Below are 26029 nucleotides of genomic sequence, written 5' to 3' on the forward strand. Positions count from 1 at the left end.
ACAAACACCCACACAGGCATACACAAGCTGTATTTGTGCCTGTGCATGATAAGGACTTTACTTCAGTAAGTGAGGTGAGTTTGTAGTGTTCACTGTGTGTTTGTCAAATGATGTCCTGACAAAAAAAATTGCAAAAAGATGCAACTACGATATTTATTGCCATATCATATCGTCTGAGGTCTCAATGAATTAATTTTAAAGGGCCAGTGTGTGAAATTTACAGGGCTGCATTAGCAGAAGTTGGCAGAAATGTGATGTAATATACAGTTTTTATTAGTTAATTAGTTTATAATAAGCTGGAAATATCCATCCATCCATCCATTTTCTATGCCGCTTATCCCTTTCGGGGTTGCGGGGGGGCCGGAGCCTATCTCGGCTGTCAACGGGCGAGAGGCGGGTCCACCCTGGACCAGTCGCCAGCCGATCGCAGGGCACATACACACACCATTCACACTCACACTCACACCTAGGGGCAATTTAGAGTCACCAATCAACCTAATGAGCATGTTTCTGTGGGAGGAAGCCGGAGTACCCGGAGAGAACCCACGCATGCACGGGAAGAACATGCAAACTTCACACAGAAAGGCCCGACCCGGGAATCAGACCTGCGACCTTCTTGCTGTGAGGCACGCGCACTACCTGCTGCGCCACTGTGCAGCCCCAGCTGGAAATATGAATCTTGTTTTTCTTACATTAGAATGAGCTACAGAGGGAGTGGGTCCACCATGTTGCACTGTCTAAATCCTACTTGTCCTATAATTAAGGTTAGTGTATTACTGATATAGACATTTGCACAATGTTTCTATTCTTCATTAGACTGGATGTGTATATATATGTTGATATATTTAAAATGTCAGAAATATTTCAATTCACAAACTACATTTTTCCCCTTTTTGAAGAACTTCTGACTCATTGCGCCTCTGAAAACAAGCTCACACCCTTGTGTGCTTATTTGTGTGTGTGTGAGTCTACCCAGACTCGACAGGCCTGACATCCTGTTAACTTTGATCTCTGAATTAGCAGTATCTGAGCTGCTGAATATTTTTAGATGAGGTGACATTACGTTTCTGATTCTCCTTCCTTAAGAAACATTAGTACACTGCATAATCCTCCGCCAGCCAATCTGTTCATAAGGCAGACTGTGTGTGGTGTGATTGACATGACGTGCTTTGCGTTCCTGATGAACAGCAGTGACCATTACAAGAGGAAACATGCTTGAGAACATCAGAGAGATGGAGAGCAGCTCTCAGTTGGTGGCTGCAAGCTGTCATGTTACCTTCATCTGTCTTCAAGGCCGGGCTCCTTCTCAACAACGCTAAATGATTACACACTCAGCCCACACAGCCGCAACACTGAGTACTGCAAATAATCGGTGCCCATACAAATTCATGTGACCACGGTTAGCCATAAAGTCATTCAGATTCTTTTATTTTTCTACAAAAATATTTTACATTAGAAAACACACCCTGAAATATACACAGTCCACTTGGTTATGCAATAACTGCAGAACCTTTCAACTCAAATATATCAGTCTATAGGTAAATATATCTTTACAGCAAGAATAAATCCAGGGGCCAAGTTGTGACTCTTGTCTTCAGAAGGACCAAGGGGCGATTAAGGAAATGTATCCAACAGTCACAAAAAGGCTCTATAAACTCTATGACCTTATCAAAACATTGTAAAATAAACAGGAATATTATTTCATCCGAATTTGATACAAAAGTTGCGACGAAACTGAGAGCAGGGAATGCATCTGGACCAGATGTGAAAATAGCGAGCCCAAGGAAGTACGTGCAGGAGCAGCAGTTCCTCACTACAGAGCACGGTTGAGTGATTTAGGCAAGAAACTCGTGCTGACAGAGCCCACCTACCTACTCATCCATCCATCCATCCATCCATCCATCCATCCATCCATCCATCCATCCATCCATCCATCCATCCATCCATCCATCCATCCATCAACAGCTTGCACAGTAAGAAGTTTGCACACCAAACATTCATGGTTATCACAAACACAGTCAAGCTAGTTCAGACCTAAACTTATACTACTAAACTCAATTACCTCTGGTGCTATCCTGCCATGCAGATTATTTTGGGTTTATTTCTCTCATTTCAGAGACATCAAATACAATGGAGTTGGAAGTTGTGTTATTTATGCACACCACATTGAAAAACGACTTTTAAAACTTCAAATTCAACAACGCTGTGTCTCTTCAGAAACAGCGGCCCTGCTTGCTGTAAACTGTTTTTACTGGAGCTGCTTTTAAAGAGGAAATAATCCCTAGGAGTTTGGATTATCCAGAGTAACACGGTCATTGTTTTTGCAAAGACTGTAAGACTGTAAGAAAGTGGGCTGGAGGCAGAGACTACTACATTAAACTGAACATCTATGTGGCTGGATACCACTAGAGGTAAGTATCAACATTTATTTTGGTCATTTTTAGCTAATTTTGAACTAATTTTGGTGTATTGACCCTGTAATAAAGCATCTGCTTTAACTGTATAAAATAGGCAGCAGTGTGTGTTGGCATGCCGTTCACCTTTGCCCCCGCCTACAACCCAGAATGTCTTTTTACATGTCTGTATGGGAGGCACTGCTGCTGCAAACCTGCTGCACATGGAGACAAATAATCACTGTTGGTGCTCATCTTTCTATTCAATAACCTTGTCCTGGCACATATGAGGCAGTTTGACCATTCAGTGAAAACCTATGTAAAGCCCGGTGATTGGGTTGATGCCTGTAGGGATGACTACTTTCGTTGGCAGTACCTGCCAAATGAATGGTAAAATAAATAACAAAACTGGCGCAAAAAGAATACCAAATGATATAGTAAGAACAAAATTTTCCAGTTTTCCACAGAGTGTCCACTGGCCCTCCAACAATCCGCTCAGGAGCTTTGTCCCGTGCTTTGGCATCATAGCAGTTCAGAGCGGAGGGCCAGCGAGAGCGTCCAGAGAGGTGGCAGCAGCCACAGGGGGGACGGCGAGGGGCGGGCGCCTAAAGGCGAGGCGGTGTCGGAGGTGCAGGAGCACACCTCGTATCCGTTCTCTGCGTGGCTTGGGTGCTGGTGCACGTTGCCTCTCGTCTCCGTGCTTTTGGGCTCCGTGTCTGGAGAGTCCGCCTGCATCTCGGTGCACAGCAGCCAGTCTTTAGCGATGAGGCGGGGGTAGCCCGCCTCCACCTCCATGTCGCTGCCCGGCACTCTCCAGTACTCCTTCCCCTTGAAGAAATAGGACGAGCCTTCAGAGAGAGAGAGAGAGAGAGAGGGCACAGGGACGGTATTAAAGTGTATGCGTGTGCATGACATAGAACAGAGTAGTCTGTGCATTTTATTATTCACACAAGGTACAGAGTTGTCTCTGCTCTCATCTGGAATACAAAACAAGCACAGGACACATAAAACATTGAGAGCTTTGAGTTCATGAAATCCATGATTCACGGTACAGCTATTCAAGACAGAGCGGGAATCATTCGATTTTGTTGAGGATTACAGAAGATACATATCAGTGACCATGTACAGGCACTTTTCATCACGGAAAACAATATCTTTTCATTCAATGACAGCACTGCAATCCGGCGAGTGAGTTCTGGACAGAAGAGTCCATATTTCAAGGTAAAACAATATATTTGATGACCCCCTAGCTGCTGTTTGACAACAGCTAAGGTTAGCATTCAACATTACCGCTTAAGTGCTTTAGTGTTACACAATATTGTAAGATAGGCTTGAATTCATTCTGAACGCACATCTTGGACACATTTATTTAACCCTGGAAGTAAAATGCACTGGATGTTTTGCTGTTTATTCACTTGACCTGAGAAATGTTCTGGTCAAGTCAGTAACGTTATGTTACATCTAACATAAAAGTGTTTTCCAAGCACTTCAGCAGTGTGGCAGTGGCTAGACATGCTTGCTTTGTTATCTTCCAATTCATTAAACCGCCATGAAATGATGATTTAAAATTGGCAAAAAAAAGCAAAAAAAAAAAACAAAACATGAATATAGTATAATAAATTTGGAATAGTTTCTCATTAAAGTTTTCACTTGTGTCACCTCCAGTGACTCTCGTCTTACTGCAAAAAACTGTCTCAAGAAAATACATTTCACAGACTCAAATCTACACTTTCCTCAGTGCACTCACATAAAAATATAGCCCGTAGTCTACTGACACAAGACCAGTCTAAAACCAACACCCTGGTTAGCAGTTGGTGCGCTCACAGTTCAGATGGTAGGTTCCACGCACTCCATATGAAAAAAACAGCTAAGGTGGCACAGATAAGTATTCCCCGTCTGTGTTGTCGCAAGCTTTTATTTTTTTTCGCCGTTAGTTGCCGTGGAAGTGCGATGATTCACCTTGGGACTCTGATGGATGATCTGAACCAAATCTAAGGTGGCAGATGCATCCTGTATACACTTGGATGCTGTGCAGAGTAGCTGAATTGTGGCTGATAACTTTGCTAGTGATAGCTGCAAGACTGAGCACCCGCACTGGAAGAGACTGGATAATTGAGCACCAGTAGGAGTATGCACAAACAATCCTTAAATTATAGTCTTTGGAGGGAAGGTGCATATTGTTTTGCCATTTAGAGGAAGAACCAGAACAGATTCTGCCTTACTGCTATGATTATATAAGTAAATCTGGCAAGGACTGCATACATAAAAAGGGGTCATGTCGTTTTGTAGGGTGGGTATGCCGGCCAGCACAGAGCACAGCGATGCCTTGTGGCCATTCTTGACACCATAATTGCAATGTGCCATTTGATCGTTACCGACACACCCCCTACCGCGCCTGTCCTTTCACTTCAGGGTACTTAAGTCAATTAGAGTCACCAAAATACCAAACAGGCACTGGCAGAAGAAGAGAAAAACTAAACACAATGTGCCTCTTATGAAAATACCACTTTGTTGCAACAAAGCTTCCAAAATATGCTGTGAAAAATTAGATTCACTAAGTCACTCAGAATTTCTTGACTAGAACGTGACCTTTCTTCATTGACTGGTGACTGAGACAAAGAAGCGGATAAATGTGTTGGTATTGTGGCTCATTCATTTTCTAAACTTGTCAGAAAGTTGCTAATAAGACTGTAAACAACGGCCGGTGGGCAGAAGTTAAACTGTGACCAGACGTTAGCCGATGGGTTCCAAGATCGCTAAACTAGTAACTGAAACAAATAGGAGATGAGAGATTAACAAGTGACGAATCTTCTCTCGTTTTTAATGGCCTTGCAGCTCCCCATAAACTGTGGAGCAAATATTGTGTTTAAACACATTTCTCATAAAATCTATAGAAAAGAACCATATCTCACTCTGTCATGTCACACAGATGTGAAGCCTAGCATTCATTCAAGCGCTGAAGTCTGAGGACAGAGAATGATTAAAGCATTCAGTTTACGTCAGCAGGTTCTCCAGCAGTCAAGGACCTGCGCTCTGAGTGGAATATGTACCAAAAACTATTTGTGAGCAATATGTTCCAGCATCGCTTTCTAAATAAATGACCAATACAGCAATGACTTCGCAGCAATATATTGTCTGCAAGACAAAAAGCCTACACCTCTGCTGTAGGTGGCTCTGCCCTTGATGAATCAATGAATTACATTTACTCTGGCTTTCATTTTTTAAAAACTCAAAGTTTCCACTGTTTTAACTGGAAACCCTCAATTCTTCTGATCACCTTGGCTCTAAAAATACAGGGTTTTTGTTGCTGTTTTTGGTGTTCGTAATGGGTCAAAGCAACATTCAACATGCCTCAAATGTGAAAGGTATTGTAAAATGGGAGTGGTGCTGCTCTAGGCAGCTCTCTTGTAAGTGGGTGAAGGCTCATAACAACTCGTGGAGTCCATTTCCTGTACATAATCATGAGAATATATTCAAGCCGGGCTGCAGCCTGTAGGAATTAAAATAAAGTACGGTCTACAGTGCACAGAAACACAGATTGAACCTCGAAAAGTAGGCGACCCAACATAATTAATTTCTCTCAGTCCCACCTTAACCACAAAAACAAGTCCTAAAATAGCCCTCAGAAGTCCTTTGCAGTGAGAATTGACCATGATATCCTCACTTTCTGTAAAAGTCCTCATTCTCTGAGTCTAGACCTGAACTTCACAAAGACAGAAGCAGAAGAGTTTCACCACTCACAAGGTCACTCTCCTTATCCATCAATCACTATTAATGGAAGTCCAGGCCCTTAAGGGCTGAGCGCCACTTTGTCTTCCTCAAATTCTTCTTTGTTTTCCTCAGAGACCCAAAGTCTTAGAGCTGTCAAAAGTGGTGAATCCATTCTTGAGACAACACATAATACTCCCATGATATAAGGCTGATTAGATCTACTTCTTGGCAGTGTCTGGTCTTGAGGGACTTCTCGATTAAGTCATTTTCAAAAACATGAGAATGAAAGATTAAGGTTGGAGTTACTGTATAATTTTGTTGTCAACAAATCACACGGAAAAAAACAAAAACATCAATGGATTAGTCTATCTCTCTCCCTGCACCATCTGTAGCTCTCCGCCTCAGGTCCACTCATTCATTCTGTAAATCTTTAAAAATGAGTCAGAAATGCATAGTTTCATTTCCAACAAAGGATCAGTAATATCCTAAAACACCTGGGCACTGCAGCTTTTAGCAAAGGTTTCTCAACAGGAGTAAATGGTGCATTTATTGGGCACTTTTTCCAGCTGTGGATTAATATAAGCAACTTAGCATTTGTGGTAGAAAGACAGCGTATGTGGAATAAGCCACAGTGCCCATGTTCATGGTAATGAAGGAACATGTCACAAAGTCTAATGGTGTGACTCACTGATCATCATTACTGTACATTTACCACCAGACCTTTCCAATTTTTATATTATGTTACATACTATTCATTTGTTTAATATTGTTTATTCTGTATTAGTATCAGTGTCATACTGGACTGGTGTGTTGTGGTGTAGCTGCTAACCAAGATGTTATTTCTTTGTTTTAGCATTTTCTGGAGCTTGTTACCATTAAGTTGGTTGCGAGAGGCCCAATATTATTGAGCTGTTATCAGTATAAATGGCAGGTTGGAGTCAAAAAGTGAACATTTGTGCCAGAGGCATTGTAGAGCTCTACAGTGAGTAGAGCACAACTGCTCCACTGCACACACAGCATGACTTGTTTCTCCTGTCTGAGTTCAGTTTGAGTTCAGTCTACTTTTGACACACAGGACAGATGCCTTTCTAAAATGCTCACGGCCTTGATCTGAAAATCCCTTTCTTAGAAATGGACAAAGAAAAGTGGAATTTCTTCCTGATGTTATGCTAACAGTGGTTGTAACTTTGACTTTACTAACATGACACTACAATTATGGATGCTGACTGGTTTATGTAAACTTCTTCTACAGGTTAAAGATAATATTCATGCCTGATAAATTTCATTTTCCTCTACTTTCACATTTTCTGGCCACATCTAAAAGGCTAAACTATTCCTGGGTGCCGCATTGATGTCAGCAGCTATGACTATTATCATCATTACAGCTACATTAATACTCTTTATGCTCCCTTTTTGCCTCCGCAGCAACCGCTCTCCATGGCTTTACTGCCTTTCTCTGTCTCTCTATGATTTCTCTATCTGTCCTCTGAGTCAAGCCATCTATCTTTCTAACATCTTCTTTTTCTTCCTCCGCTATCTTTCTTCATCCTCAGGTGTCCCCACATCTCCTCTTGTCTGGATTCCTCTTCTCTTCCTCATTTCACTCCCTCTTCCCCTCATCTCTCTGTTCTATTTTCATAACAAGGTGTCAGCATATCTCCTCTCTCCTTCTTGCTGTCATATCACTCTTTTGTCCTCCCCTGTCTGTTCTGATCTCTTTTTTCTCTTTCTAGTCATCCTGAGCTGGTGAAACAAATGGAGAACAGGCTTTAATGTGGCTCCAGTTCCCAGGCCCCATGGTCTGTCTATGTGTGTTTACGTGTGTAGGTTTCCAACTTTACTCTTACGGGCTCTGCGGTGATAATGGCCGGGGGGTGAAGCCGAGTCGGGTTTGGCTTCTCCTCACACACCCACCCACACACACACACACACACACACACACACACACATCAAAGAGCTTGGAGCAGGATCGAAGACAGAACACAGACCACTAAACACCTGACAGGGAAAGAGATTCCTTGTATTCACATGCTGCAGGGGAGATTAGGGACATCCTGACTCCCACTGTGAGTGGCCTCAAATTTCAGACTCAGCGGCTGGTTTTTGGAGGTATTTTTAAAATCTAAAATGCCCTACCATCATTTAGAGGCTACACACACAAAAGTCGAACAGAAAAAAAAGGTTGCACAAAGTTTCTCAAACAAATGGTGTTCGACCATGTTACACCTCTCATTACCATGCACATGAGATCAGAGGGCTATAGCTATGATACGATGATGGACGAAGGCATTGTGACCTTGATATTCAGCTGCTACAGTGGAGCTGCTTGCTGTGATTACACTGGGCGAGCTCCAAGGTTTGAATGTGTTTGACTGAGCGAATGTGAAGCAAAGTGCTGGCAAAAAACCCCACCATGTGTGCCATGTCAAAATGACAGATAAAAAGGTTAAAAAAATATTTTGACATAACAAAAAAGCAAAACAAAACAAAAAAACAACAAACAATCAAATGCAAATGGGCCTCTAATCTGCATACTGCAGCTATGCCAACAAAAAATTGTGCATGGTCACAAAGAGGGAGACTGCCAAAATAAAATAAACTCAAATAAAGTTAAAAAAAAGTTATTGTTGCTAATGTTTAGCAGGTATACTGTTTAGAATAATTACCATCTAAGTTTAGCATTTTAGCATCCTAATATTTGCAAGTTAGCACTAAACTCAATACTTTTGTGATTAGTTTTGCAAATATTTAGTCAAATGGAAGTAATGTGCAAATGGAAGCTTTGACCTGTGTCAGATGAAAAGTCAGAGAATCACAAAAGTTATTACAAATCGTCCTGAGGGGGATATAAAGGGACACGAAATCCATCTATTGGTTGTCGAGACATTTTAGTCAAAACTCCAGAGGGAAGGGCAGAGGATCACTTCAGAGGTTTCATCCTCTGAAGACCACGAATGTCTGTGCAAAATTTCATGGTTATCTCTTCAGTAGTTGTTGGGATATTTAAGTCTGCATCAGAGTGTGAGGCAGAGGGACCGACTGTGCTGAGTCATGCTGCCAGCATAGCTTAAAAGACACACATCCAAGTCACTCCAACTATCTGACTGTGTTACTGCTCTTGGGAACTTGACTCAGATTCATAATCTGATCATAAAACTTCCAAAACTTGAGGCTGCATGTTTGCAAACTTGCATAATTGTTCCATCCTTGTCTCACATTTCTCTTGTAATTTATTTCTCTTTGAGGAATTCCCCTGAGAAGGATATGGCATGGTTTTGCCTTAGGTGCCACAAGTACCAGAGCTACCAGTGATCTGATGCTCTGGTGGAGTGCTACAACGCTATTTTTCTCTGGGAAATGTGATCATTTATGGCTGGAAGGAAGACAGTGGTGATTCATCATTTATACATTGAATGTACTCAATCAGAATGTCTTAATCAAAGTTTAATCAAGACAGAGGAGGTCAAAATATGTCACTGGCTTCCTTCTGCTCATCCTTTCGCTCTATGTGATGGATTATCTTTGGGGGCTTTGATCATTTACTCTGTGGAACATTGAAATAGAAGCAAAAAGCTTTATTATCACACATACATATATTGATTGGAAGTTCTTTAGAAAAGCCACCTGACACTGAAACAGAGAAAGACTTGCTTTTGTGGTATTTCATCATCTTATGGCGCAGTGTGATTGTGATGAGGAAAGGAAAACAGGAAACAGTCATGGTCTCAATAGGCGGCTAGAAAATGGACAAATGTGTCAGTATCGTCTTCTTTCGTGACGGAAGAAGATGTTTTTAAGGTTACTCACCGTCTGACCACCTCATGGCGTCGTCCAGGTTAGGCGGCAACCCCTTCCAAAGCGTGCTGTCTTTGGGGTAGCCCAGGTCCATGCGCCTCAGGTGGTCGTCGTAGCGCCAGTAGTGGTTGTCCTTGAAGAAGTAGGTTTTTTCGTTGTGTAGCCAAACAAAGGCTGCATCCACTCCCTCCGAGGGCAGGCCAAAGTCAGTGATTGGACGAGGATAACCCTCCTCCACGATATTGTCTTTAAATACCCAGTACTTGAGACCTGAAGAAGGTGGATAGAAAAACTCCAAATTTTATTCATCTCACACAACAGACATTGTATGCATTTCAGATGATACATTTAAAAAGATTAGCGACCTGAGAGATATGTACACGACGCTCTCTTGAAAGGATAAGATTTACACGTATTTTTGTTTCACAGCCAATGAAGAACATTCTCTGCCAGGAAAGCTGTTTTACACTTTATATCAAAAGTGAAACATGCCCTTGTTTCTGCACCCATTTTTTAAATTAAATTTATGCTGCCCTATCACACAGTGAGAAAAAGAAAATCATAATTTTCTTCAAAGCCCAAGCCACATTGACAGAAAGGTGTGAGCTGCCTCTTTTCATCTCGCATCTTTATAGTGTGGATGAATCACACTTTAAAAAGTCTGCAGGTTATTGGCAGTTAAAAAAAAAAAAATGTTCTGGACACACTGTCACTTAAAATTCAGTATGTATTAAACCAGGCACATTGAACAGTGTATTTGATCAAATCAAATGGATGTAGTTAACTTGACCATGACAGAGAGGAAAGAAGAAAATAGAAGCAGGAATCCAGTGACCATGGATGCTCACTGACACTATTCAAGTAGACTAACTTTTTGTACATTTTAAGACTCATTCCAAGAGCTGAAAACATATCATAATGTGGACTTCATGTGCAACAGTACCTTTGAAAAACACTATTTTGTGGTCTCCAGGCCTCTCATAGACAGCATCCACACTGTCTAGGTTGGTTGGGAGGCCCCTCCAGAAGAGATGAATCTGAGCCGGACGCAGAGACACCAGGTGCTTCTCTCTGGTTAGTCGCCAGAAGTACTTTCCTAAGAGGAAATGGACAGTTTGGAGTTAGGAGGATCAGAGCTAGTCAGGATGCTGATAACAAATAATGACGGCTCTGGCAGCCAACATTATCTGTTATTTTTCATGCATTCCCTAAGGGGACAGTACAAATTTTAATTAATGTAACAAAATGTAATGTAATGGTTCCCCTCCTATCTCTCAGATTCTTGGTCCCAACATGTCTGAAATTGTTGCTTTTTCCCGTGGTGTGCCTCAGGGCTCTGTCTTAGGTTCCATATTATTTGCTTTGTATTTGCTTCCTTATAGTACTATTAATAGCAAGTTTAATGGTTTCTCTTATTACTGCTATGCTAATGATATCCAACTGAATGTCTGAAAAGCCTGATGAGATTGACAGACTGACCATTCAATTGTCCGACTGCCATTAAAGACTGGATGGCTAACAAGTTTTTATAGTGGAATGCAAATAAGACTGAGGTCCTTATCACTACTTTATACAGCATAGTTTCCAGGTTGCTAAGTGTATTGGGTCCCTTTTTTCATCTGGACAGTCAAATCTTTAAAATATTGGTGTAGAGACTTGATCAACGGTGATCAGGCACACAGTGGTCAGGCACGTGGTTACATCTTTGACCTGCTCCATCCTTATATCACCACTCGGTCACTTTGGTCTTTTGACAAGGGTTTGTGTTTGTCCCTCATACTGGACTGAAAACAAAAGGTGCGCCTTTAAAGTAGTCGAGCACTGTGGAACGGTCTTCCTACAGACTTATGTTCTGCGGTCTCTGTTTTGGCCTTTAAAAAGCAGCTAAAGACTCATTCATTCAAACTGGTGTGTGTCTTGCCTTATGCTGTATAGTGTTTGCAATTATGTGGCTTACTTATCAATCTTAATCAAAAGCTATTAGCGGTTTCCTGTCTTCTGCAGTTAGTCCAAAACTGAAAATGAGGGTTCACCATCCTTTCAAAAGACATAGCGCTATGCATCAGACAATGACCAAAATATAACAGGCTGAGTCATGTGTTTCAAGGATTAGTCTTGGTTTAAGAGGTCAAACATTTGTGGCAGGCCGATGCCATCATACATGTTATAGAAGCTGACTAAAACTGCAACCAATTCAAAACCTCCAAAATATTCACAGGGCAAAATTATCACAACAATGATCTGTAAGCATTGATTGTCACCTCTTGTAAGTTATATGAAAGATTAAAAAGTAAAAAAAAAGGTTTAAAAATGTAAGTTAAAGTTTGGATATTTTGCTAACACGTCTGCTGCTGAGGGTATGCTAGCCCGTTTCTTGTTTCTGTTGTCAGCGGGAGGCTCGGGGTCATTCCTCCAGAGGGCAAGCATGAAAGCCTGATGTAATTTTTGGACTGCAGTCTCTCAGCAGGGCTCAACGAGCTCAGTCGGGTGTCTACATCTAGCCCACTCGCTCATCCTCGTCCTCTTGCCTTTTTTCTCTCTCTCTTTAATTTGCTCTGCCTCCTCTGACTTCCGCTCATTTAGCTAATTTCTTATTTTTCCCACGCAGCTCTGTAGCTTTGTGTCTGTCTGTCTGTTGGTGCATCTACCTCCCTTTGTGACTCCGCACCTTTGAAAAAGAAGGCCTCCCCTCGTATCTGGGCCACTGCATCAAAGTGACTGGTGCATCTGTCGGGGGCATCTTGCGCCAGCCTGAGAGATGTGAAGAACGCAGGAGGAAAGAAGACTGTGAAGAGGGGAAAAACTGCAAAACTGGACATTAACACTTTAAATGTTTGATGACAATTCTGTACTGATGAGTTACCATTGTCTACAATGATTTATTACATATTCATGAAAGTGAAGAAAAGTTGTTGTAAAATCCAATACTGATTGTGTTCATCCTTTTCAAGATCTTTTCATGCATCTAAATTTTGTTCATGCTTCTCTTTTCATCTGCTGTGAATGGGTGTCTGTGCATGAATCGGTGAAACCAGGCCAAACAAAAGAGGAGATGCTATCGGGCTGACATGGTGAGGTCCCTTGGTGCATTTATCTCCCGAGTTTTTAAGTGATTTAAAGCACTGACGTGGCTGGCCTGCCAATGATGAAGCCATTAGCACCACAGGGCTGAGAGTGGGAGCTCGCCAGGCCTTATATTACCGACAAAGGTCTCTATTCAGAGCTCTATTAACATGACACCACTGCCTAGTGGTCAGTATAGGTGCCCTTGTCAGGCCTAATCCAGCTTTTCCACACATCACAACCTGATGGAGTCAGTGGGAAATGATTAATGAAAGCAGTGGAAGTCTGAAACTGGCGAGCAAAAGACGTTAATTATCCCACTACTGCCTGCTCAGCTAAGACGTCCCTCTAAGTGCTGCCTTATTTTGTTTGCCTTGTTTACTGTTGTGTGTGTGTGTGCGTTCACGTGTGTGTTTTCTGAAATAAATTTGAATCGCAGACCTTCAGAATGAAGACATTTCTGTGAACTCTTCTGTTGGACCTCTTGGGGGCTACTTTAAAGTTAGCGCTTGGTGGTTTGGGTCTGTGTGTGAGTGTGAGTATATACACTCAAAATACATAAATGGACAAAATTAAGTCTAATTATCCTTGATAATCTGAAAAACTACAGGCTGATAGCCGCCCAACTTGCTTTGGGGAATTACTTAATTAGACGGGCAGGCTCCCAAGCTCACTCTCAGCCTCTTAGCTAATTTGCTTTGCCGGCACGCCATGACTTCTTATCAAACTACAAAAAAGCCGTTTCTACAATAAATGTTGGGTAATTCTGCATGGATTCATATTGTTTCTCAGTGGAAGTGGGGAAAAAGTAAGAAAAAACAATCACAATATAATTATGTTGATGTACAGGGAACCATCAGAAAAATAAAGATCTCTTCATAATCACATCCAATACACTTATTCTGCAATAAACAACACCTCTGTGAGGCCTATTAAGAGCACAGTGTTCTTATGGATGTCGATGAACTTCTATCATGGCCCTAGCTTAAAAATACTCACATTTTTAATGACTGTGTAAACATGCCTAGTTAAGGAATTTATATCAGCTTGAAACAGGAAAACATGGCAGACATTAAAATGTTTATGGGATTTCTGCAGACGTTTATGTGCATGTCCTCGTCCATGACCACCAGCCAGCTAAAGCCATAAGACGCATCGAAGCGCAGCACATGTGAAAATGTGTCCTGAGCTGCAAGCTGCTCTTCTCTGGCCATTAAGGCACAGACAGTTGTGCCACTGAATGGGATTTACAGAATGAGTGAAGGCCCTTGAGACAAAGAAAAGATTGCTGAAGATGCGGAGGTGTATTTTTTTTATACATCTACTTACAGAACTGAGGATCTGTTTTCAGGAAGGTCCAGCAAGACAGGAGGTTCAGCTGTCTGGGAGGGATTTCCTGGTCGGTTTGTGTGGGACACAGAGTCTCTGACACCTAAAAGGTCAAAAGCCAGCTCAAATGAATACACAACAAAAATGACATATTTTGATTCTTAGTTATTTTCTCTACTTTTGTTGTATTATTATTTCCCTACATTGTACCATAGTATAACATGGCACATACTGTTCATAGTTCAGTCACTTCCATTTCCTATATTAGCAAATGCTGTGATGAGTTCACTTGCCATAATGAGGTCCAATTAACTCCAACTCTGTTTTCATCAAATCAATAACCTCACTTCTACAGAACTCATCAACTGCTGCTTCCTGCCTGAGGTGGCCTCCGCAGCTTCATTCTGCTGAGGTGTCACCAGAAAACTGGTGTTTCCACCACTGCACTGGGAAAACACATAATTACAGCAGAGGCTCATGAGTCATAGTCAGCGGAGAAGAGGGAGATTCTGTGAATGCAGGTATGAGTAAAGTATGCCTCCGTAATGTTTACACACACAGAGACACACACACTCTGAGGCTTCACAGCGCTGATCATCACTGAGATTGGAAAGAGGCAGAAACAGACTCTAATGAACAACTGATTTAGCCAGTATGTAAATTTCATGATACAATAATCACGAGGTAATGATGTAATGCTGTAAGCAATAATGCAGAGTCTACTGTATGTCCAGAACAGTGGAGAACAGTATTCGGAGAGCAGTATTTGTAAGTATTCTGGAAGCAGTGACCTGCCATGAATGTCATACATTCTATTACCTGCATTTATAAGGTGCCCTTCGTAGTTACATGACCACTTCATTCATTTCTGACAGCATGTCCCCCAGTGCTAAGCAATTACTGAAATACCAATTTTCACGTGTGCACTTTTTATAACACCCAAGGCAGATTTACTAATGGAAATTCTGAAATTCTTCTCTCTCTCTCTCTCTCTCTCTCTCTCTCTCTCTCTCTCTCTCTCTCTCTCTCTCTCACACACACACACACACACACACACACACACACACACACACACACACACACACACACACACACACACACACACAGCATAAGCTGACCACATGTTCCCTCGTACCGTAGAGCTGCCAGACGCGGACCTTGTCTTCATAGGGTAGGTCGTATTTCAGAGGGTCTCCTACAGGACCCTGGTAGTACGGCCTCATGATGGACTCCATGGCTGAGGTGTGAACCAGCCCGATGGCGTGACCGAACTCATGGACTGCAACCGCAAACAGATCCATCCCATGAGAGTCTGAAGGGGACAGAGAGAGAGACAATAATAATAACAAGAGTTTACATCATGGTGGTACAACATTAAAAGAAAATGCAGAAATGACAAGAAAGGGAAATCAAAACTGCTCAGCATCATGTGAGACCTTGGTGAGTATAGGTACTGTACAGTGGGGTTACCACAAAGATACGTCTGTGGTCCTACCACTAATTTAGACATGACTTGCACAGCGACTTGCAGCCCACTTAGTTTATTTTCTGCTATTCTTGATTGCAAATATGTTTGGAAAGTACAGCGTGAGGTAGTTGCTTTTACTTCTATGATACACCCAATCCACCAGGTAGTGTGTCAGATTTCATATGCACTGTAAAATCAACATTATAGCTTTGTGTATGGAACTAGCTGTATTAGCTGCTGCTTCACGCTTACCTAATGTGTGAATTGGTTACAGTTAAACAGCTTTTTATCTGTGACTAAAAGCATGGTACAAATTGTCAAACATGTCAAACGTATGAAGAGTGCATGAAAGATTTTTCATAAACGGCTTTGGAAAGACCTAGTGGCGACAGTCACCAATGTGACCTTTCCGCTGTAAGTGTGCATCCTAAATCGACTCAGTCAAACCCATGTTCAGGTATTTTATCCTTTTTCAACTCATCTTCTTATGGTGCAAATTAAGAGGCGTGACAGACAGCTCAGGGGGCTTTGAGTGCTGTTAGGCGTGTGGTGCAGTGAGATAACTATGGTAATACTGCCTGACTCCTTGGGCTGGCAATCAAAACCTGCGTGCAGAAAGACACCTAAAGAGGCTGCAGGCTATTAAAGCACATTTCACTCCATGTTCAGTGAAAAAAAGAGAAAAAACTGCCTTCCCAAACTCTTTGTCGGACTCTGCGAAGCAAGACAAAACCTGGGGCTTGGAGATTTAGATTTGCAAAAATATGGAGAGCTAGCGTGGCAAGCCAAGCTAGCTTAGAGTTCCTCGGTGGCCAGGCTCAAGTCTGCATTCAGTTTACCTCAGGTTGGCCTCGGCTTGGGACATGCACTCATGCTTACAGTGCCCAACTGGGGTATTCACAAGGCAAATGCCAACTCTAATCTACAGGAGCACATGGCACAGAGAGGAAAGGTGGACAAAAGGAAGGATAAGGAGAGAGAGAACAGGGGCTCAGAACAGAGCATGTACCATATCATCATATTTACGGTCCATGCGATGCTGACAGAATAAATGTAATGCCTTTAGACAAAGTAGAGCGGAGAGAATTAGGTGGATGAACCAGATTCATTTAGGAAGGCAGAGAGATAGAGAGAGACAGAAAACGATTGTGCACCTCTATACAGACTATTGACTACAGAATATTGAATGTTGTTCTGTTGGATTCACCAGTGAGCCATTAAGTATCTTTTTATGAACTCAAATAACCCTAAATGCTTTCATTGCAAGTTGGGATTTAAGAGCTTCATTCACTAGACCTCTAAACTCTTCCTGTCTCCATTCCTCCAGTCCTCAAAAACTAGGATCACAGGCTGGAGTGGCTTTGATCTTTGAAGACCTTTGAAAGACGTCTGGCTACCACAGAAACATCACACAGCCTTTGTGGATGCCCTGAAGTTTGCCTACAGGGCTAGTGTGTTTATGGAAGATGCAGTCAACATGAGTCTGGAGTACCTTTGACAGCCTGGAAACTTATATAAGGATACTGTTTCAGGACTTTTAATTTGCAATTAATGGCTTCATTTGAGAGCTCCTGGACTGCACCAATATTTCACAAATCCCTTAACTCATTTCTTAGTACCTTTCAAACAAATTATTTACTTAATTGGGTTGCACCATTAACACTTAATATCTTAACTAGTGAAGATTGTGTAAGTGTGTAAATTGCCTCGGAAAAATGTATAGCACCATCCAATCAAAATCAGTCAACCCTGCGTTAACAGTAACATCAAAAGCTCTAACAAACCTTCCAAGAGGATAGATTGATTGTGAAACAGTTGTGTAAAACATTCATAAAAGAGTGATCATTTGCTAATCCTTTTGACATATACTCAACTGGAAACAGTACAAAAAACATATATTTAATGTTTGACCTCATTAACTACATTGACCTTTGCAAATATCTGCTTATTCTGAATTTGATGCAGCAACACTTCTCAAACAAGTTGGTACAGGAGCAACTAAAGACTGGGAAAGCTGTGGAATGCTCCAAAAACACCTGTTTGGAACCTTGCACAGGTAAACAGGTTCATTGGTAACAGGTGAGCGTATCATGATTGGATATGCATCTCACACAGTTGGTCAACAACGATGGTGTGGCCCACATCCAACATCCGGTCCACCATTGCACAAAACATTGCTGTCTGGTTTGGGCCACACAGGATAAGACCAGACCAAAAAAATAATTGAGTAACTAGAGATCATTGCTAACAATCTCCCCATCCTCCAAAATATCTGCCACTCTAGGCCCAAGAACATCATTACCAAGCTCTATATCATCCAAACTCTCCCTTCCAGGAAGCATCTCCGGGCAGTTGGAGCCAAAACAGCCAGGCACTCATCTCCTGACACATACACATAGAACAGCAGCTGCTGTCTATTTGTATGTATCTTTCTCCATTGTCCGTAATCACGTACTACCACAATGTTACACTTAGGAACCATTTTTGACCTGGTCTACTGAAGGCTGCTTTCATTGTTTGACATGCTCATGGGAGTTTGCACGAGCTGAATTTGCAAACACATAGGTCAAGAGGTGGTGATGGTGTGTGTTACTGTATATCTCCTCGACATATTATTCTGTCATGTGTTGTGTGTCATTGAATGTCGCATCAAATCATTTTGCTCTGCAATTAACCTTCTTCTAACTGCATAGCAATATATTCATACCTATTTGGAGTCTGAGGAGCGAGCCCAGTGCAGTATTCCCTAAAGCTGTGTTTATGTTTATTGTGGTTATCATAACTATGAAATCTACTCCTGCTACTATCTGAAATGTGTAAAGACACTCAATGGCAGTGCAAGCCATGGTAAAGACATGTTTTGCCACTCATTCCTCCCTCCACTTCCCAAATCAGATGGCAAATAAAAGCCTTATTAGCATATAAGTATATAAGAAGTTAATGAGAAATTGACAGAATGCAAACTGAATAATGGGCCTGAAACAACCTTGTGTAATACATAATTAATCAATTCCTGCTGTGGTTGCCTCATTCCTCTTCAGCTCTGTGAAAATTAAGCTGACAATGATGCACTGAGGTAAATATTCAACATGTAGGGGGATTTTTTTCCTCTCTGTTCCTGGCTTCAACGGCTCCCTTCCAAGTTCACCAAAACAAACACAAAACATGTGGTATATAAAGGTGAAAGATTCTCCATTTTGTACAAATCTTACAACACTTTAGCTGAAAGGCTGAACTGGCTGTGGACTCTCAACTGTGGCAGGTGTTTCTATTGTGTCAGATCTCACACAGGATGATGAAATCACCTTGGTTTGTATAGACCCTCTGGTGCTCCAGGTAAGCATCATTTGTTGCGCAGTGAATACAGTGCATCCAAGTGCACCCTTCATTGTGATACGGTATGATGTAACCACTCTGGCCTCCAGTGCTTGGCTCGGCTTAAGGAAGGACAATGAGCCCATAGATGCAAAGAAGCTGCTGGCTCAACTGTTAGATTTTACATTTGATGTGAGACCTTGTAATGCCATGGCCTGCAAATACAGAAGGTTTTTTTCAGAAGAAGAATCAGAGGGACAATCCCTTTTATTTGTCACACAACACATGCACATGCACACTATGCACTGGTGAAATTTTTCCTCTGCCTTCAACCCATCTGGTAAGTCCTTCCTCTGCAACAGACCAGGAGCGGTGGGCTGCCATCCGACCAGCGCCCGGGGACCAAGTTTTCTTCGTTGTCGCCGTTGGTCAGGTGGTGATCTTCATGCATGTTTTTCAGGGGTTTAATTTTTTATGGAGGATCCCCCAGGTGAACACGGGGAGAATATGCAAACTCCACACAGAAAGGCCCCCTTTTTACTCGAGCAGCAGGCACCAAAGGCATGGTGGAGGACATGCCCCCGGCACCAACAGCGGGAATCGAACCTTCTAGGTGTGAGGCGACGGTGTTACCAACGTGCCACCATGCTTCACTTCTGTTGATTAAGATTAATTGTAAAAATGCACATTTATTTTGCAATTAAGTGTCACTTGTTTCTATTTCAAGCACTTTTCTAGTCTTTATCAGTCTATATCAGAGTAATGGAAAGACAAATAGACCACAGTTGCAGTATCTTATCTCAAACTCCCAACATGAACAAAGAGTAAAGACGTTAAAAACTCATCTTAAGCACAACTTGTCAGTGGTTATAGGCCACTAGAGTACAATCGCTGCATGTTCAGTGAGCCCTAACAGAGCTGTGTGTTTACATGTTCATCCACTATCTCCAATCTCTTCTCTCATCTAAACTTGCTGACAGTGCAAGTCACTCCACTGGCACAGTTGCTCAAATGAAACACGAGTGACCACAAGCAACCCAATGGCTGTGCTGCTACATACTTCACCAACCTCAGCAGACAAAAACACAGAGATCTACTACATTTATAGTATAAAACTGTAAGTCATACCTGCGTTGACATGTTTTCCTGCTGTACCCTGACAAAGTGAAACTCAACATTGTGTAATATGATATCAACGACATTGTATGAATCAGTGATGATGGACTTATTTTTGGAGGAATGATATATGTGTACCCTTCACAGATCAGGGCAGGCCAGTTCATGTCATATTCACTCAATTTTAGAGGAAAGGTAAACCAAAAATAAGTAAGGGTATTTTAGTGGGTAAGGATTGTTTTGACTCTGTCCTCCTCTCCTGTTCTAACTTTATGGTTTGTTTATTGTCTCTGGATTCTGATCCCGTTGCTATTTTCTGTGTCTGTATTGTTCTGCAGCATTCGTTTCTATTCTGCATTGTGCTTGAATAATTTGTTATTGTCTGCTTCAGCCGGCGTCGGTCTGGAAATGTGTCGGTGTGAAACCCAGGGCAGGGGTGAGATGTGACGCGACATAAAGGGTGGATTTAAAGACAAAACTTTAGATGACACTTTCAGGAATGTTCTATATAAGTATCATCTCACAACATGATGTGGCCTCAGGAGTCGAAATTCTCTCCTTATCACTCTGCCATGTTCCTTGTTCTTTTAGAGGCTGTAACTACATTCTCCTACACAACTTGCCAAGTTCTCCTATATTAACAAAAAAGAGAGACAGACACAGAATGACAAGGACAGTGAAAGAGGTTTTCTTTCTCTGATCTGTCAATGGTCCCATAACCTTAACTGCTACCTGCAAATTACACACAGATAACTCTGTAATCGTTACACAGCTGAGAGAAAGCCAGAAGTCATGCACACTGTCTGTCACTTGCATTCTATTTTGTAGCAAATTTATGGTTGGGAAACAGGCATATAGGAGAATCAAGTCATGTAAAAGAAGGGAGTGAATCAACACTGAATCCTAGCCAAGAATGCCCGATGGACGTCACCGACCACAGATCTCTACCCTTTGCTATCTCGATGTATTTGCCTATCAAATGAAGGCAAAAATGGCTAAAAATAAATGAATAAATTCAAATGAAATCAAAACACAGACTAACAATCATTGGGACAACAGTGTCACACTCAAGATGACTGCACAAACGCTTAAAAATCAGGGCTGCAACAAATTGATTCGGGCATCTGGTTCGCATGTGTGCATGTCACATTATCAGATATGAGATTTAAATGAATTTATACAACAGCATAGTAGCAATAAACTGCCCAATCTGCCTCCCATTGTGTTTCTTCTCTGTCTCCAAGGAACACATCCTGACAGAGACATAAACAGTACACAATATAAAATGCATGTGCACCACAGTAGCACACGCACACACAGAAAATATTGAACGGCATGAAAAATTCACCTGCTTAATGATGCCTTTGTTTCAGTTGGGATAATCAGTTTGCAGAAGCAGATTGCTGGCAGAGTGATAATTAATAGAAGCAATCTGCTGCCTGTCAAGGCAAAAACAGCACTTCCAGACCTCCACTTATTTGATCTCACCGAGATTCTGCCTCTCACGACTCCTAATGGACGGCAGAACCATCACTCACACAGCAGGGGTGAAACGGTCCACTCATTGTGGTGCTTAATATTCCACTATTCAGCATCATCACACACATTAGGTGCTGGCCTTAGTGGACCCAGATTTAGGGTCCTGCTGAGAACAATGCATTGGGAGGGAGTGGAGGGGAATGAGCAAAGGCAATTACTCAGCTACGGATTTGTCTGATAAGGCTCATTTTTCTTAAGACGATTACATAGCGCTACAATCTGCTGAAGCACCAACATTCGCGTTTTACCTTCTGGGCTGACCTAACAAGTTTACATCTTCTCAAGGGATTACCGTGCTTTGGAAAAAAATGCTAAGAACAACAATTTATGAATCTGATAGCTCTGTGGGAGCAAGAGCTAAGCCGGGCAGGACTCGATCTCTGCTGTCTCACAAGCAGAAGGATACACAGAAGCAGCGATACTGACATCAGCTAAACAATGCAATGCCATAGAGACCAGCTGATGATGCTGGAGGAGGCAGTTGTGATATAGGAGTGCAGTGGGGCTGGCAGAGGGTGACTTTGGAATTAAGAGTTGTTTGATTTACTGTTTTCCCTCTGCATCAGTTTGTCAGTCTGGCAGCCTCTGAGTGGTACAGAGAAGGGAAAGTCAACGGCTAAACAAAAAGCATGAAAATCCGCAGGTGAGCTGAACTTCGCTCCACGAAGGAAGAGAGAACTGTACCAGGTCTGTGACTATCTTTGGGGAGCTGATTAATATATTCTTTTGGTCTCCAGAAGATTTGGGAGATAAAAATAACAGTTTGTGCAGATGAAAAAGTTTGATGGGAATTTCAACCTGGAAGGGACACAATGGAAGAAAGAAATGTTCTTGAAAGGTATGATGATTCACTCAATCAATCCATGTTTTTACATTCTCCCATGTCGAGGGCCACAATACTCTGTGACCTCAATGGGGGTATTGTCATCCATCAGCCTCCCTGAATTATTTATTAATTCAGGCATTATTTTTTTAATTAAATAGCCCTTAAAACCCTAAACTTTGCTGCTGATGCTGTTCCAAGGCTTCGTTTTAGCACTTTAACCAGTTAATTCTTCAGTATAAATGGTTAAAACCTATGAATATTGTCTTTATACTATTATGAGAAAACGTGGAACGTCTTACCCCCCCCCCCCCTTTACTAGCCTGCTGCCATTGACCAAACCTACATCTATGCAGCTGCTGCCCCCCCGCTGCCATTGCCGGGGCCCGGTGGGAGGTCTAATTGGAGTAGATTGAGCTGCTGTCCTGTAACATATGGCTCACAGCCCTGACGGCGCAAAACAAAGGAGGGAGATCCACACAGGTCCTGGCCCCATCACAGATTCAGCAGCCGGGAGAGACAGCTTCTCTCGCTTTCTCACACACACACACAGGCGCACACACACACAGGCACACACACATACACAGGCACACACATACTATAAACTCTATCCGTCAGGCTGAGGTTTAATCTGAAACATGAGGCCAGGACGAACCATAGAACACTGGATCTTTCGACACCTTTCTTGTGGACAGCAGTTACATTACTGGATGAAACAATGGCTCAATTTCAGACTTTAGATCTGTGGTATTTGGGACAGAGATTGAGCTTTTAACTGCACATAAATATTAGTTTTTTCTGCTTGGAAGAATACCTCATTCTTTCTAATGAAGAAAACAAAGTTATTCCATTAACATCCAGGCTGTGGGATCCCTACTTTCCCTGTAAAATCCGCAATTCCTTTTCAGCTAACAGCTAGCTGACAGAGGTGATGTCGACAGTGACTAAGAAAGCAGACATGCTTTTATTTTGCCTCACTGCTTCAAATTCACTTAGGGAGAATATAATGTCGCATCAAATTTATCCTTCAGATCTGATGATATCAGACAAGAGACTGAACTTTTGGTCTCAAAAAATACTAGCTCTTTTTCAGAGTCGAAATTCTGGTCCTGCTTATTCTCTATGACAGATGAATAGCTAAATGACAAGGTTAAATGATGAAGAAGCTCCTCATACAATCTGGACAAAATGCAAAAGAGCTTCACAGCAGTACTGTGAAATGCAGTGCAGCCAATCACACTCCACAAAAAAGGGTGATGTGGGTCTTCTTGGTGTGTAAAATTGTGAAAATGTGGTAGTTGCAATGTAAAATGACAATCGCGTTACAAAAATTGATTTGCTTGGATGCTTGTTTCCCAGAATTCACCCTGGGAATGGTCCACAAATGGCAACTTTTTCAGACTGCAGCAACATCAAATAAAGCACTGATGCTCAGTGTGCATGCAATGTAACTGAGCTCTGTTTCTTTCAGTGCATTGCACAGTATAATGTACACATAACCCTGAGAATCACACAGCGTGGAGGACTACAGTTGCCGCATCTGTGTGGAAAAATCACTCATATTGTCGGTGCTGCTGATTCATAAAATGCTGCTTGCCGACAGATTTCTCTTTCTTTTGCTTCCAGCTTTGGAAGAGAGGTATTCATGTCGGGTTTTTTTCACGAATTTATCTTTCATCCAGGAATTACTCTGTTTGGGATGTGTGAGGGTGAGGTGAGAAAGAGGTGTAGTTAGAAATAGGTATAAGCTGCCAAGTCATGCAATTCAGTTTCTCCTGGAAGGGAAAAAGGCTTGACTTGGAATCAGAGGAGGAGTAATGGCATCCCCACATATCACAAACTTTTGCCACTGCTTCATCTCTTGGCTTCGGGCACTTTTCTGCAGATGGTGGCATATATGACATAACAATTACTCTTGCCCCAGCTTAGGTACTATTTATCATTCTATGGAAACAAAGGCAAAATACATACATCAATTTTCCTCAAAACAGCAGAAATAATTAGAAATGGAAATTAGAATTTCTATTTTTTTAACAGTCATTGCCATGAAGTTGACACACTATCAAAAAGGAGAACTACTCACTGAAAGTCCAGGTTAATAATTACCACTCACAACCTGTAAGGACACAACCAGAACTGCATTATACAGTAACTATTATCACAGCCATTGCTGCATCCCTGAAGACCCCAAGTGTTTCCTATAGTCTTAAGGCACTGTTGGTTAAAAACTCACAATCCCCTCTAGATTGGTCCACTGGTAAATTGGTTATTGGCTCCCATCAGCCCATCAGCCTGCAGCATATCTACCTCTTCTCTCAAATCACTCTTTGCCAGATTGTTGTCTCACCTCTGCGGTACATAAATGTCAGGGCCAAATCTAGTTCACTGGCTCAGTAATTTCTCCTCATGTTTTCCAGTATTTAACTGTTCTCCCTTTGTCTCAGGATCACCACTCATCAGCTAAAACCCCAGCTCGTGCGCCAACCTGCCGTCAACATCATCATCTCTGCCGTAGCACGACTAGCGACGGAGTGCTGCCTCCTCCATGCTGCTAATATTGAAGCTCTTTTTTTTGCTGACATGTAGTAAACACTTTGGTCATTCACTTCATGGTTTCTAACCAGTATTTGAGAGAGATTCATGAAATTATTGTATACAAGCCCGGCATCTTTCAGACTGATTCAAACTACATTTAAACATCATTTCATCTGGCTGGGACAGACAGAGATGGAACACAATGCATATTGCAAGCAGCTCCAGAAAATACATTTGTTATGTTACATTACATGAAAGGTTATCCACGAATGATGACCGCGACAATTAATTTTTGTGCATCACTTTAAAATTCCATAAACCATAAGCCACTATCCATTTTAGCTTGTTGTTGAATTAACTCACTCTGGAATACGCCCTCAGGGCACTTGTCTGGCAAACCTTTGCTTTATCATTCTACCTGATATCACTTTGCTTCACAATGCTGCATGTAATTTATTTTTGTACCCTGGATTAATGGACCAATTTATACCACTGTAGCTTCTGTTAACAGCAGAGGGGTACATTCTTTTTGGAGATAACGCTATCAAAACATTTTACAATGCATTCTCGCATGTTCTCTATTTTGTTAACTTGTTGTGTAAGTGTAATTAACAGTTGCGGGGTGAAAAAGGTTTAAACTTGTCAGACCTCGCAAAGTACTAGAATCTCCTTAAACCAATGACAACTTCACCAGTGAGTGGACCTTGACTTTGAAGGTCAAATATGAACTATCATGCTTAACTTTCCTCATCTTTTTGACTTATTTGGCAAAAACCTCTCTCACAAGTTTCCAAACTATTCCTCGAATCATCTCCACCTCTCTTCTTATTGCCATTACCTCTGCTTTTCCATCCATCTTTGAAAAAGAAGGGATGAATGGAGGCACTGAGAGGAGGGAGGAAGGTCATTTTAAGTTCAGTCATCCAGATGAAAGGAAGAATA

At 41.8% G+C, this 26029-nt stretch overlaps 1 protein-coding gene across 1 annotated transcript in view; it reads right to left on the reverse strand.

Annotated features, from left to right (window-relative positions):
* Positions 1 to 1402: 1402 nt before the first annotated feature.
* LOC139348563 (matrix metalloproteinase-17-like) overlaps positions 1403 to 26029 on the reverse strand; it is a 65515-nt gene continuing 40888 nt past the window's right edge. The window contains exons 5-10 of the mRNA XM_070988793.1: positions 15427 to 15603; positions 14292 to 14394; positions 12568 to 12650; positions 10843 to 10995; positions 9912 to 10169; positions 1403 to 3241 (exon numbers count right to left, since the gene is read on the reverse strand). Coding sequence (XP_070844894.1) covers positions 2916 to 3241; positions 9912 to 10169; positions 10843 to 10995; positions 12568 to 12650; positions 14292 to 14394; positions 15427 to 15603 — 1100 coding nt within the window. The 3' untranslated portion in view covers positions 1403 to 2915. The remainder of the gene's footprint in view (positions 3242 to 9911; positions 10170 to 10842; positions 10996 to 12567; positions 12651 to 14291; positions 14395 to 15426; positions 15604 to 26029) is intronic.

The sequence above is a fragment of the Chaetodon trifascialis genome, chromosome 20 (assembly GCF_039877785.1).
Source record: "Chaetodon trifascialis isolate fChaTrf1 chromosome 20, fChaTrf1.hap1, whole genome shotgun sequence".
NCBI classification, from domain to species: domain Eukaryota; kingdom Metazoa; phylum Chordata; class Actinopteri; order Chaetodontiformes; family Chaetodontidae; genus Chaetodon; species Chaetodon trifascialis.